Consider the following 15517-nt stretch of genomic DNA (forward strand, 5'->3'; position numbering starts at 1 on the left):
AATTCTGTAAAAGATTCTGCAGGTATGTAAAAAGCGAAAGATTAGTGAAAGTAAATGTGGTTCCATTCAGGCTGAGAAAGGAATAATTGCAATGTGGAATAACGAAATGGTACAGAAATTAAACAGGATGTGTATTTCTGCCTTCACGAAAGACGCAATAAAAACCTCCCAGTAATAGTGGAGAACCAAGGGTCTAGCAAGAATGAGCAACTAAATTAAATAATAATTAGTAAAAAAAATAGAACTGGAACTATTAACGGGACTGAAAGCCGAGACATTCTCTGAACCTGATGGTCTACATGAAATGGTTTTGATAGAGGTGGCTATGGAGATACTGCTTGCATTGGTTTCCATCTTGCAAACTTCAATATAATGTAAAAGGGTTCCTGCAGATTACAAGGTAGCAAATGTAATCTTGCTGTTTAGGAAATGAGGGAGAGAGAAAATGGGGAATTACAGGCCAGTTAATGTGACATAAGTCATCGTGAAAATGGTTAATTCTATAATTAAGAAATGGTAAAAGTGCACTGAGAATATAATAATAGGATTGGGCAGAATCAACACGGATTTATGAAAGGAAAATCAGATATGTCAAATCTGTTAGTGTATTTTGAGGTTGTAACTATCAGCATTGATCAGAGTGGAACCAGTGGATTTGGATTTTCAGAAATATTTCGATAATGTGCCACAAGATGTTATGAAATACAATAATGGTTCATGGGAGAGTTGGTAATATATTGGACATCCATGTGTGCAGGAGGTGTCTCCAGCTTCCATTGCTCGAGCTCCGTGTTTCGGAGCTGCAGCAGCGGGTGCAGTCAATAAGGTGCATCCGCAACGCAGAGAACTACGTGGATAGCACGTTTCAGGAGGTCGGTATCCCGCAGCTTAAAGTTGTGCAGGTGGAGGGGACGTGGGTGACCACCAGACATAATAAGTGTTCCAGGCAGGTAGCGCAGGAGGCCTCCCGTGAGTCCCTCTCGTTTTCAAGCCAATATTCAATTCTGAGTATCGGTAAGGAGGATGGGGCCTCTGGGGATTGCAGCCAGAGCCAATTCCAAGGCACCACGGCTGGCCCAGCAGCACAGCAAAGAGGGCAGAACAACAAAAGATCCCTCGTGATAGCGGATTCTATAGTTACAGGAACAGACAGGCGATTCTGCGGGCGTAGACATGACTCCCGAATGTTTATCTTCCTCCCTCGTTCCAGGGTAAAGGATGTCACAGAGCGGATGCAGGTCACCCTGGTGGGAAAGGAGTCGGGGGTGGGGGGGGGGGTAAGCAGCTCGAGGTCATGGTCCATATAGGGTGAGTGATGAGGTCTTACAGGGAGAATTTATGGAGCTTGGAAAACAATTAAAGTGTAGGAAATCAAAAGTAGTAATCTCTGGGTTAATACCGGTGCACCTGCCAAAGAGTAAGAATAGAAGGAGAGAGACGATGAGCACGTGGATGGAAAATTGGTGTAGAAGGGAGGGCTTTAAATTCTTGAGGCATTCGGACCGCTTGTGGGGAGATGGGACCTGTATAAATCGTACATGTTGACCCTCAACAGCGCCGGGACCAATATCCTCGCGGGGAGTTTTGTTAGTGCAGTTGGGGAGAGTTTGAACGAGCTTGATGGGAGGGAACCTGAGAACGAATACAAAAGAGATGTAAGTAAAGCAGAAGTTGGATAGCACGAATCTCGAAAGCGCATCTTTAAGACAGAGGAAACATGGCTTAGTACGTAACAAGCAAGGATGTCTTCCTGTGCTGAATGGTGCATATTTACTGCAAGGAGTATAGCGAATAAGGCGGATGAGCTAACAGCACATGTAGACTCTTGGGAGTGTGACCTTATAGCCATTACATAAACTTGGCTGAAAGAGGGGCAGGTTTGGCAGATCAATATCTCTGGCTGACAGATTTTTAGGCAAGAGAGAGAGGGGGGCAAAACGGGGGTCGGTGTTACAGTACTGATTAGATAATCACTTACAGCGGTGAGAAGGGATGATATGTTTGACGGATCATCAACTGAGGCCAGATGGGTCGAATTGGAAAAAAGAAATCGTCGATCACACAGCTGGGAGTGTATTGTAGACATCCAGAGAATGGGAGGGAAATAGAAGGAGCAAATATGTAGACAAATTGCTGTGAAGTCTAAAAATCATAGAGTAGTAATAGTAGGGCACTTTAATTATACGAATATTGATTGTGACAAATTTAGTTTGAAAGCTATAGAGGCTGACAATTTCTTGAAATGCTTTCAAAAGAACGATTTTAGTCAGTATTTAGCAAGCCCAACGCGAGAGCGGGCGGTCTTAGATTTTTTTGGGGAAACAAACTGGGCAGTTTGAAGTGTTATTCGTGGGGGAATAATTGGGTGACTGTTACCAAAATTCAGTGAGATTCAAGTTGGTTATGGATAACGACAAGAATAGGCCTGCAATAACATTTCTGAATTGCGGAAAAGTTAATTTTGCTAATTTAAGGAGTGATTTTGCCAGAGTGGACTGGAAATAGCTAATTGTGGGTAAATCGGCTTCGAACCAATGTGAGGCATTCTACAAGGAGATCTGGAAGGTAGAAGCCAAACGTATGCCCTTAAATGAAATGTTGGAAAAATAATTCTAGAGCGTCCTGGATGTCTAGGGAATTATAGGTGAGGATTAAGAAAAAATTGGACGCATATGTCACATATCAATGGCTTAATATTTTAGAATTTGTACAGAAATATAGAAAGTTAAGAGGCGAAATTAAAAACGATATTACGAAAGCTAAGAGTGAGTATGAGACTTTCTTTACCATTAAAATCAAGGAAAACCCTAAGATGTTCGATAACAATAAAGAGTAAGAGGGTAACTAAGGAAAGCGTAGGGCCCATTAGAAATCATGAGGGTAATTTTATGTCGAGACGGAAGATGTTTGCAGGGTTCTTAAAGAAAACTTTGCATCTGTTTTCACAAAGTAAAGAGGTAATGCAGATACTGCTATCGAGGAGGATTGTCATATTCTGGATGAAATAAATATGGTGAGAGAGGAAGTGTTGAGGAGTTTAGTAGCTTTGAAAGTAGATAATTCCCAAGGCCCGGATGAAATGCATCACATGCTGTTGATCCAAGTAAAATATGCAATAGCAGAGGCCTTGACCTTAATTTTCTAGTCATATTTGGATATGGGCATGGGCCGGAGGATCGGAGGACTGCTAACATAGAAACATAGAAACATAGAAAATAGGTGCAGGAGCAGGCCATTCAGCCCTTCTAGCCTGCACCGCCATTCAACGAGTTCATGGCTGAACATGAAACTTCAGTACCCACTTCCTGCTTTCACGCCATACCCCTTGATCCCCCGAGTACTAAGGACTTCATCTAACTCCCTTTTGAATATATTTAGTGAATTGGCCTCAACTACTTCCTGTCGTAGAGAATTCCACAGGTTCACCACTCTCTGGGTGAAGAAGTTTCTCCTTATCTCGGTCCTAAATGGCTTACCCCTTATCCTTAGACTGTGACCCCTGGTTCTGGACTTCCCCAACATTGGGAACATTCTTCCTGTATCCAACCTGTCCAAACCCGTCAGAATTTTAAACGTTTCTATGAGGTCCCCTCTCACTCTTCTGAACTCCAGTGAACACAAGCCCAGTTGATTCAGTCTTTCTTGATAGGTCAGTCCCACCATCCCGGGAATCAGTCTGGTGAATCTTCGCTGCACTCCCTCAACAGCAAGTATGTCCTTCCTCAAGTTAGGAGACCAAAACTGTACACAATACTCCAGGTGTGGCCTCACCAAGGCCCTGTACAACTGTAGCAACACCTCCCTGCCCCTGTACTCAAATCCCCTCGCTATGAAGGCCAACATGCCATTTGCTTTCTTAACCGCCTGCTGTACCTGCATGCCAACCTTCAATGACTGATGTACCATGACACCCAGGTCTCGTTGCACCTTCCCTTTTCCTAATCTGTCACCATTCAGATAATAGTCTGTCTCTCTGTTTTTACCACCAAAGTGGATAACCTCACATTTATCCACATTATACTTCATCTGCCACGCATTTGCCCACTCACCTAACCTATCCAAGTCACTCTGTAGCCTCATAGCATCCTCCTCGCAGCTCACACTGCCACCCAACTTAGTGTCATCCGCAAATTTGGAGATACTACATTTAATCCCTTCGTCTAAATCATTAATGTATAATGTAAACAGCTGGGGCCCCAGCACAGAACCCTGCGGTACCCCACTAGTCACTGCCTGCCATTCCGAAAAGTACCCATTTACTCCTACTCTTTGCTTCCTGTCTGACAACCAGTTCTCAATCCACGTCAGCACACTACCCCCAATCCCATGTGCTTTAACTTTGCACATTAATCTCCTGTGTGGGACCTTGTCGAAAGCCTTCTGAAAGTCCAAATATACCACATCAACTGGTACTCCTTTGTCCACTTTATTGGAAACATCCTCAAAAAATTCCAGAAGATTTGTCAAGCATGATCTCCCTTTTACAAATCCATGCTGACTTGGACCTATCATGTCACCATTTTCCAAATGCGCTGCTATGAAGTCCTTAATAATTGATTCCATCATTTTACCCACTACTGAGGTCAGGCTGACCGGCCTATAATTCCCTGCTTTCTCTCTCCCTCCTTTTTTAAAAAGTGGGGTTACATTGGCTACCCTCCACTCGATAGGAACTGATCCAGAGTCAATGGAATGTTGGAAAATGACTGTCAATGCATCCGCTATTTCCAAGGCCACCTCCTTAAGTACTCTGGGATGCAGTCCATCAGGCCCTGGGGATTTATCGGCCTTCAATCCCATCAATTTCCCCAACACAATTTCCCGACTAATAAAGATTTCCCTCAGTTCCTCCTCTTTAATAGACCCTCTGACCACTTTTATATCCGGAAGGTTGTTTGTGTCCTCCTTAGTGAATACTGAACCAAAGTACTTGTTCAATTGGTCTGCCATTTCTTTGTTCCCCGTTATGACTTCCCCTGATTCTGACTGCAGGGGACCTACGTTTGTCTTTACTAACCTCTTTCTCTTTACATACCTATAGAAACTTTTGCAATCCGCCTTAATGTTCCCTGCAAGCTTCTTCTCGTACTCCATTTTCCCTGCCCTAATCAAACCCTTTGTCCTCCTCTGCTGAGTTCTAAATTTCTCCCAGTCCTCAGGTTCGCTGCTATTTCTGGCCAATTTGTATGCCACTTCCTTGGCTTTAATACTATCCCTGATTTCCCTAGATAGCCACGGTTGAGCCACCTTCCCTTTTTTATTTTTACGCCAGACAGGAATATACAATTGTTGTAATTCATCCATGCGTTCTCTAAATGTCTGCCATTGCCCATCCACAGTCAACCCCTTAAGTATCATTAGCCAATCTATCTTAGCCAATTCATGCCTCATACCTTCAAAGTTACCCTTCTTTATGTTCTGGACCATGGTCTCTGAATTAACTGTTTCATTCTCCATCCTAATGCAGAATTCCACCATATTATGGTCACTCTTCCCCAAGGGGCCTCGCACAATGAGATTGCTAATTAATCCTCTCTCATTACACAACACCCAGTCTAAGATGGCCTCCCCCCTAGTTGGTTCCTCGACATATTGGTCTAGAAAACCATCCCTTATGCATTCCAGGAAATCCTCCTCCACCGTATTGCTTCCAGTTTGGCTAGCCCAATCTATGTGCATATTAAAGTCACCCATTATAACTGCTGCACCTTTATTGCATGCACTCCTAATTTCCTGTTTGATGCCCTCCCCAACATCACTACTACTGTTTGGAGGTCTGTACACAACTCCCACTAACGATTTTTGCCCTTTAGTGTTCTGCAGCTCCACCCATATAGATTCCACATCATCCAAGCTAATGTCTTTCCTAACTATTGCATTAATCTCCTCTTTAACCAGTAATGCTACCCCACCTCCTTTTCCTTTTATTCTATCCTTCCTGAATGTTGAATACCCCTGGATGTTGAGTTCCCAGCCCTGATCATCCTGGAGCCACGTCTCCGTAATCCGAATCACATCATATTTGTTAACATCTATTTGCACAATTAATTCATCCACTTTATTGCGGATACTCCTTGCATTAAGACACAAAGCCTTCAGGCTTGTTTTTTTAACACCCTTTGTCCTTTTAGAATTTTGCTGTACAGTGGCCCTTTTTGTTCTTTGCCTTGGGTTTCTCTGCCCTCCACTTTTCCTCATCTCCTTTCTGTCTTTTGCTTTTGCCTCCTTTTTGTCTCCCTCTGTCTCCCTGTATAGGTTCCCATCCCTATATAACGTAGTACCCTAGTTTAAGAAGGAACAAAGAAATATGAAGAGCAATTACAGGCCTGTCAGCCTAAACTCAGTTGTCGGAAAAGTATTGGAAAAAATCCTAAAAAAACAGGATATGTCTGCATTTGAATAGGCAAGGATTAATAATGCACAGTCAACAAGGATTGTTATGGGAAGATCAGGTTTGAATAACCTAATTTAATTTTTTGAGCAAGTAACCAAGAGGGTCGATTAGGGTAGTGTTTCCAATGTAGTGTATATGGAATTTAGCTAAGTTTTTGATAAGGACCCACATGGTAAACTGGCGATGAAGGTTATAGCTCATGGGATCCAGGGTAAAGTGACAATTTGAATCTAGAATTGGCTTGGAGGTAGGAATCAAAGAATAATTGTTGATGAATGTTTTTGTGAGTGGGAGGATGTTTCCAGTGGGGTCGTACAGGGCTCAGTAATGTGTGCCTTGCTTTTTGTGGTATATACCAACGATTTATATTTGATTAAACGGAGTATGATTGAGACGTTTGCAGACGATTCTAAAATTGGCTGTGTTGTTGACAATGAAGAAGAAATCATGGGCTGCATTAGGATATGAATCTAATGGTCAGTTGCGCAAAGCAGTGGCAACTGGAATTCATTCCAGAGAACTGTGAGGTGATGCAATTCGGGAGGGCATTTTAGTCCCACCCATTTTTAATTAAGGGCACATGATTGACCTGAGCCTTCTGGATCTCCACCTTCAATGCCTCCCAGTGTTCCGACATAGATTTACCCAGAAATATCCGTTTCCAGTTCTCTGTGGCCAAGTCACCCCTTAACTTAGCAAAAATATATTTTCCCCAATTTGGAACATTTATTGCAGGCCTATCCTTGATCTTATCCATAACAAACTTAAATCTGTCTGAATTATGGTCACTGGCAACCATGCGCTCTCCCACTAATACACCTTCAACCTGCCCAGATTCATTTCCCAAAACAAAATCCAAAACCGCCCCCTCTCGTGTTGTGCTTGTTACATACTAGCTAAAAAAAAGTTATCTTGAATGCATTTTAAGAATTCCACACCCTCGATACCTTTCACACTATATTTGTCCAAATCAATATTTGGATAATAAAATACCCTACGATTATTACCCTATGTTTTTTACACTTCACTGCAATTTGCCTACATTACCTGCTCCTCTATTCCACTCCCACTGTCTGGGGGCCTATAATATAAGCCCGACATTGTGATCACCCATTTAAATGTTTCAATTCGAATCATATGGCCTCATTTGATGGTCCCTCTAAAATATCATCGCTCCTCACAGCTGCAATAGTTTCTTTAATCAGTACCGCGTTGCCCCCTCCTCCTCCTTTTACTAACTTTTCATTTCAGATATATTTAATTGAATTTGCTGCCATGGTGGGATTTGAAATCAAGGCTCTGGAACATTACTCCGGGGCTCTGGGTTACTAGTCCAGTAACATAACCACTATGGTGGACCGGGGAAATGTGCTGCATAAATGTGGTGCAAAAAGGGAGTTAGATGAAGTCCTTACTACTCGGGGGATCAAGGGGTATGTCAAGAAAGCAGGAAAGGGGTACTGAAGTTTCATGTTCAGCCATGAAATCATTGAATGGCGGTGAAGGCTAGAAGGGCTGAATGGCCTACTCCTAGACCTATTTTCTATGTTTCTATGATTCTAAAATGTGTTGCATTGAAATGGGTTAAGTGAAGCTGCTTGTTCAGTGACTGTAATCAATGTCAGTCTGCACGATTTAACTGAAGCTGTTTGTTCAGTGACTGCAATTAATGGTATTCTCCATAGATCCTAATGTATCTGTGATTGGTTTCCCTCTTCTATTTAAAAGGAATTCCTTTCAAAGTATTATCGCAGAGTATCAGTTAGAGTTTCACCGACGGCACTAACAGGGATCAGAACACGGCTCCACAGAGAGGCAGCCAGAATCTGCATTCTGGTAAATTGGAATATTACAACAATGGATTGGAATCTGACAACAGTGAATTGGAATGTTCCAACAATGGACAGGAGTTTCATCTGGGAGTTTGACATTCTTTATGAACATTATAATAGAATTCCATTACACATACGGATTGAATTGGCACTTCGCGCTTTTAAATACATTTACTATCCGTTGCTTGCTGTTGTTGGTGTTCCGGGTAAGTCTCTCTCGATCCAGTTTTTAACTCGGCAAACCATGGCTAACTGTATATCTGTTCTTGTAATTTACTTTGTCATCTCGGTTGAATTTGCTGTCCGTGGTAAGATTCTAAATCCAACAATTAGATCTGTAAATCACGTTTCACTGTATTATTCTGCTTGCCAGTTAAGTCGCTGGTCCTTATCACAAACTCAGTTTTCTGTCTATAGATGTATTCCCTCTCAGTGAGCAATATCTGATGCTGATTATGACGGATCACAAACTGTGCCTTATCTTTGGCCCGGAGCTGAGTTCCGACCTCACATCCTCTGAATTAACAATCCTGCCAACTACTTCCTCCATAATTTCGTCTGCTCTCTGCACCATATCAGGCTTTGTGCTGCATAAACACTCATCCATTTATTTGTTTTATCTCGACTCATCTATTCGAGAAGTCATACAAAACTCTGCTGTCCACATCATATCTCGCACCAAGTACCTTTCCACAATCATTGCCATGATCACTGCTGAACATTTGCTCCTGATCCTGCAATCTCTCAGTTTTAATATTTCCATATTTAAGATTTAACTTCAGTCTTGTTGGCCTTCATAGCGAGGGGATTTGAATAGAGGGGCAGGGAGGTGTTGCTACAGTTGTACAGGGCCTTGCTGAGGCCACACCTGGAGTATTGTGTACAGTTTTGGTCTCCTAACTTGAGGAAGGACATTCTTGCTATTGAGGGAGTGCAGCGAAGGTTCACCAGACTGATTCCCGGGATGGTGGGACTGACCTATCAAGAAAGATTGGATCAACTGGGCTTGTATTCACTGGAGTTCAGAAGAATGAGAGGGGATCTCATAGAAACGTTTAAAATTCTGACGGGTTTAGACAGGTTAGATGCAGAAAGAATGTTCCCAATGTTGGGGAAGTCCAGAACCAGGGGTCACAGTCTGAGGATAAGGGGTAAGCCATTTAGGACCGAGATGAGGAGAAACTTCTTCACCCAGAGAGTGGTGAACCTGTGGAATTCTCTACCACAGAAAGTAGTTGAGGCCAATTCACTAAATATATTCAAAAGGGAGTTAGATGAAGTCCTTACTACTCGGGGGATCAAGGGTTATGGCGAGAAAGCAGGAAGGGGGTACTGAAGTTTCATGTTCAGCCATGAACTCATTGAATGGCGGTGCAGGCTAGAAGGGCTGAATGGCCTACTCCTGCACCTATTTTCTATGTTTCTATGTTTCTATGTTTCTTAGGAGTTTTTGTGGGGATTTCAGGAGAAATGTTGATTCGCGCAGTGTGGGATAGGGGTCTGGAACTCACTGCCTAAAGGTTGGTAGAAGCAGAGAATCTCACCACATTTAAAAAGTACTTGGATGTGCGGTTTTTTTGTGATGTAACCTACAAGGCAATGGAACAAGAACTGGAAAGTGGGATTAGATTGGGTACCTCTTTGTCAGCTAGCCCGGACACGATGGGCCGAATGGCATTCATCTGCACTGTAAATTTCAATGATTCTATCATCAAATCCCACCATTGCCTCACCCCTCGAGTTAGTCCCATTTCACACTGCTGTGGAAGTCCCTGGTAATCTCTATCCAGCGATTAATTCTGTAAATATTGCTTATATGTGTTTCTCTCCTCGTCCTTCGCTATCCTATTCACTCTTCCGTTGGCTATTAATTTTGAATGTGAAACATTTTACCAATATTTTAATTTTCTATATTCAACTCAGGCAAAAAAATTGGTCGAGAAATTTTATAAAACGAACGTCAGTATTCTCTCTCTCTCCTGAACGTTTGTAACAGTGAAATGAATGTTGCCTTGGTTTGTTAGATCTTAGACGTGATGGATTAAGATCATCGACCTGAAACGTAACTGTGTTACTCTCTCCATGGGTGCTGCCTGACCTGCTGGGTATTTCCATCATTTGCTTTATCCATTTCACGTTTCCAACATCCACAATATTTTGCTGCTGTTTTCACCTAATGCTCATTATGGTTACTGACACCCACATTCATCTAATTAAAATATGTTACTGACACACACTCTCACTTAATCTCCGGTACTGTTACTGACACACACTGTCACCGAATGTCCACTATGGTTATTGACACACACTGGCACCTATCATTTGGTACGGTTAATGACACACATTGTCACCTAATGTCCAGTATGTTTATTGACACAAAATGTCACCTATATTCGGTATGGTTAATGACACACAGTATTCGAATGCTAGATATGGTTATTAACACCCACTCTCACCTATTGCTCGGTACGGTTAATGACATACAGTCACCTAATGTCCAGTATGGTTACTAACACACACAGTTAATTAATGTTCGGTATGTTTATTGACACTCAGTCACCTAAGGTTCGGTATGGTTGCTGACACATTTTCACCTAATGCCCTTTATAGTTGCTGAAACACAGTCACCGAATGCATGGTATGGTTACTGTCCCATACACAGTAACCTAATGCTCGGTATGGTTACTGGCACACACACAGTCACCTAATGTTCGGTATGGTTACTGACACATCGCACATAATGCTAGGTGTGGTTACGGACATACACTATGGCACCTAATGGTCGGTATGGTTACTGAAATAAAGTCACTGGAACAAATGCTGGCAGATCATCATTAATGTTTGAAAAGTTTAGTCATCTTTCAGTTCCAGTCAGTGTCTCCTTTGCAAACCTGTGCAGTTCTGCATTCGTGGCACTGCTTCCGATGGTCAGAATAGGATCACAAGGATAATTTACAGTCTCACAAAATGTTCATTCAGACAGATCTCTCTTGCCTTATTCCAAATCTTTGTCATGAATTTACACGTGGATGCCATGTCTGTCTGGCACAGGTCTCTATCGCCTCCTGCTATATTTCAGGATAAATAATCACAGCTAATTTAACCGAAGTTTTGAGAATATGAAAGTCTATAAAAATTTTCTCGTCTAATTTTCTGTGGACAAGTGAAAACCAGCAAGTGAGAAAGTGCATGGACAAATCTCTTCTATTTTTGTTAATATCTTTTACTAACTCTATCGCTGACTCTTTGCCTGAGGGATAACTCGCCTGGTCTCGATACTAATACATGCATTTTGTCGGGCATTACCTGGTCAAAGATAACTATTTCTCTTATTTCGGTGCTTATTTTTTGGAAATTTATTTGGCATATCTTCCTTTCAATAAGCGACAATTGCAGTATTTCAACAACAATGCAAAAAACTAACTATTTAACACATTCTCTCAGACCTTTTTATTTGTAACTACATGCATACGTATTCACTATCTTACCATTGTCATATTATATCCGTACATTTGAAATACAATTGCCAGTAATCATTGCATGACGAGGGAAATAGTTTTGCAGTTTGTTGTTGCATTCATTTCTCTTCTAAATATAATGGATACTCTAACCAAGCAGGAAACCAGCGCAATTTCCAACTTCCTAATCCAGGGGCACAGAAGCGAATTACACTGCTCCAAATGCTGACTGACGCCGGGACACGATGGTTTCATGAGAGGTTCTGGTCCTTTTTGTCCTGGTACCTGGTACGGCGCTTTCGTCTGCAGGGATAAAGGTAGTTCTATCATTTGACATCCCATTGATCAAACATCTATTTATTTCCATTTCATTTATTGATTCCACGATAAATTATTGATAATTCTTAAAGTAGACACTGTATTAAGCCCCAGGAAAAATAATTAGACAATTTCATCCAATGTTGTAGAAACATAGAAACATAGAAAAACAAAGCGTAGAATTAGGCCATGTCGTCCCATCGTGTGCACGCCAGCCGAAAAAGAGCCACACGGCTCTCGGTCAGCAGCCCTGAAGGTTATATCTAAACATATGAACAATTAACCATGGTGGAAAGGTAAAGAGCAGCCAGGCTAACCAGTCTTCCGCATACAACTGCGACAGACATTCCATCGAAATATTCTACACTCTAACCCAGCCCGAACCATCTGATCTCTTGGGAGGCGCAGAAAACCAATAAAAACCCAGGCGAACTGAGGAAAAGGAATCTAGGAAAATTCGTCTCCCAATCATGCAGGCGATCTAAACTAGTCCAGGAGATCACCATGGCCGTATTCGATTTGCTGCAGTACTTACCATCGTATCTGCGTCAGCCAACAGCAGGTTATATATTATATTCCCACTTAAGAGCATTAGGTCCTAATCCTGCAGTTTATGCCACTTTAAATTCCAACCACGCACATTTTAAATGTGGTGATGGTTTTTGCATCGACCACCTTTTCCAGTCAGTTCAGTCCAGTAACGCAGAACCCTCTGCGTGAAGAAACCCCCCTTCAAATCCCCCCTAAACCTTCCAACAACCACCTAAAACTGCTCCTAATTGACCCCTCCACAAATGGAAATTGGCCTTTGCTATCCACTTCATCCAGACCCCTCAAAATGTTGCACACCGCAGTGAGGTCTCCTCGCAAACTCCTCTGTTCCAATGAGAACAGACGCAGGCTATCCAATCTTTCCTCACAGCTACGATTCTCAATTCAAGGCATCATCTGCACCCTCTCTATTGCAATCCTATAAGACGGCACCTAGAACTGCAATCAGTATACCAGCTGTGGCCTAATCAGAGTATTATACAATGTAAGCTTAACATCCCAGCTCTTGTATTCGATGCCTCGCCCAATAAAGCAAGAATTCTATATGCTTTCTCCACCAGCTTTTCCACCTTGCCTGATATTTTCAGCGATCTGTGTGCAAACACTCCAAGGTCCCTCTGCTCATCAACACTATTAAGTCCTCCCAAAATGCATTAGCTTAAACTTCTCCGAAAGAAATTCCATTTTACCACTTCACTGCCCACCAGTCCGGTATATTGATATTCTCTTGCAGTCCATGACTTTCCTTTTAAATCGCAATCACACAGACAATTTTAGTATCATGTGCAAACTTACTAATCATGCTCCCTATATTCAAATGTGGATCAGTGATATCTACCACGAAAGCAAGAGATCCATACTGAGCTCTATGGCACACCAGTGGAAACATCCTTCATGTCACAAAAAGATCCATCAACCATTACATTTTGCTTCCTATCTCTAATCCAAATTTTGATTCATGTATTCACTTTGCCCTGGATACCCGGAACCCATGGGCATTAACATTCATGACCAGTCTAACATGTGGGACGTTAACAAAAGCATGACCTACCTTTAACAAATCTGTGCTGACTGCCCCTAATTAATCCTTGCCTTTCCAAATGTAGTTGTATCCAATAATTTTCCCATCTCTGAGATTGGCTGACAGCCCTGTAATCATTTGGCCTATCTATTTTTCCCTTCTAAAACAACGGTAGCACATTAGCAGTCCGCCACTAATCCGGCACCAGGCACAAATCCAAAGATGACGGGAAAATAATGGTCAAGGCCTCTGTTATTTCGTCTTTTACTTCGCTCAACAGACTTGGATGGAATTCATCCGGGCCTGGGGAATTATCTACTATCAAAGCAGCTAAACCCCTTAAAACCTCATCTCTCATTATGTTTACTTCATCCAGAATTTCACACTCCTCGTTGATAGCTGTATCTGTATTTTCCCGTTCCTTTCTGAAAATAGATGCAACGAATTGAAAAAGAACCATTCCAACATTTTCTTCCTCCACACATAGATTCCACTCATGGTCTGTATTATGCACTACCCTTTCTTTAGTTATACTTTTGTTCTCAATATATTTATGGAACATCTTTGCGGTTTCCTTAATTTTATTGCCAAAAAATGTACATTTCGATAATGATTTGCACTTTTCACCCCAAATTCCATTAAACTGTTGCTCTTGCTCACAGCTGAGGTATACTTTCTCTGTTTATTTCCCTTCCTCACAGTGAACGTAGTAACGATTGTGATCCTGTCTCGGGGAAAGTGCGGTGTCTCTCAATGTGTCACTCGCTACCTAGTGGCCATGGCAGCTGCGGATCTACTGGTCATTATCCTCGACCTGATATTGAGGCACATTCCGATTGTTTATCGGCGATATTTATATTTCCTGTTCTCCCTCCCCGTGTGTAATGTCCACGCTGTCCTGGTTTATGCAGCCACAAACTGTTCTGTCTGGTTCACTGTCACTTTCACCTTTGACCGATTTGTGGCGATTTGCTGCCAGAAGCTGAAGACTAAATATTGCAGCGGGAAAACGGCGGCTGTGGTTCTGGGAACAGTGACTGTGATGAGTTGCTTAATTGATATTTTCTGGTATTTTATGCTGTCAGATGCATATCAGCAATTTAATAACCCCTGGTTTTGTCGTATACAAAGCAGAGTAATGATTTCGACGGTCTGGGGAACAATCGAGTTCCTGCATTACATCCTCACCCCGTGTGTCCCATTTGTGATCATAGTGCTGCTCAATGCTCTCACCGTCAGACACATTTTAGTGTCCAGCAGAGCCCGCAGGAGACTCCGGAGTCCCAGCAATGTGGAGAGTCCCAGAGACCCAGAGATGGAGAGCCGCAGGAAATCCATCATTTTACTGCTTCTTATCTCGGGGAATTTCATCCTGTTATGGTCGGTATATATGGTGCATTCTCTGTGGGGCGCATTGCGCTGGTTCGATGCTTGGCAGATATTTCTCCCGTCTTATGTGAGGGAATTTGGATTCATGCTGCAGCTGCTGAGCTGCTGCACAAACACCGTTATTTATTGCGTGACACAAACTAAGTTCAGAGAGCAGTTGAAGAATGTGGGGAAATATCCCTTAACTTTGTTTGTAAAATTCATTAAAAGATGAGAAGCAGCGGAGACTTTGCTGCCTCCGACTCCCTGCGTCCTGATATTGTGATCGAGATGCTCTCACTGCGTGGAACCAGTGATCTGGCTGAATATTAACACGTTCACTCACAAACTGTGAACACTGGGCACGCTGTGAGGGACCCATGATCGGGGTCAACATTAATATGCTCACTCACACACTGTCTACAATGCGCTCTGCGTGAGCATTCAGTGATCTGGGCGAATAGTAACATCGTCACTCACTGCTTGTCTCCACTCGGCTCTCGCTGATGGGCCAGTGATCCGGGTGAAGGATCACACGCTCACACACTCACACACTCTCTAGACTGGGCTCCCT

General features: G+C 42.5%; 1 protein-coding gene across 1 annotated transcript; it reads left to right on the forward strand.

The window, feature by feature from the left end:
• Nucleotides 1-1538: 1538 nt before the first annotated feature.
• LOC139251772 (probable G-protein coupled receptor 139) lies at nucleotides 1539-15178 on the forward strand. Its single transcript, XM_070873304.1, has 3 exons — nucleotides 1539-1655; nucleotides 8123-8432; nucleotides 14277-15178. Exons 1-3 carry the CDS (start codon nucleotides 1539-1541, stop codon nucleotides 15176-15178), a joined length of 1329 nt encoding a protein of 442 aa, XP_070729405.1.
• The last annotated feature ends 339 nt before the right edge of the window (nucleotides 15179-15517 follow it).

The sequence above is a fragment of the Pristiophorus japonicus genome, unplaced genomic scaffold, assembly GCF_044704955.1.
Source record: "Pristiophorus japonicus isolate sPriJap1 unplaced genomic scaffold, sPriJap1.hap1 HAP1_SCAFFOLD_444, whole genome shotgun sequence".
Lineage (NCBI taxonomy): Eukaryota > Metazoa > Chordata > Chondrichthyes > Pristiophoridae > Pristiophorus > Pristiophorus japonicus.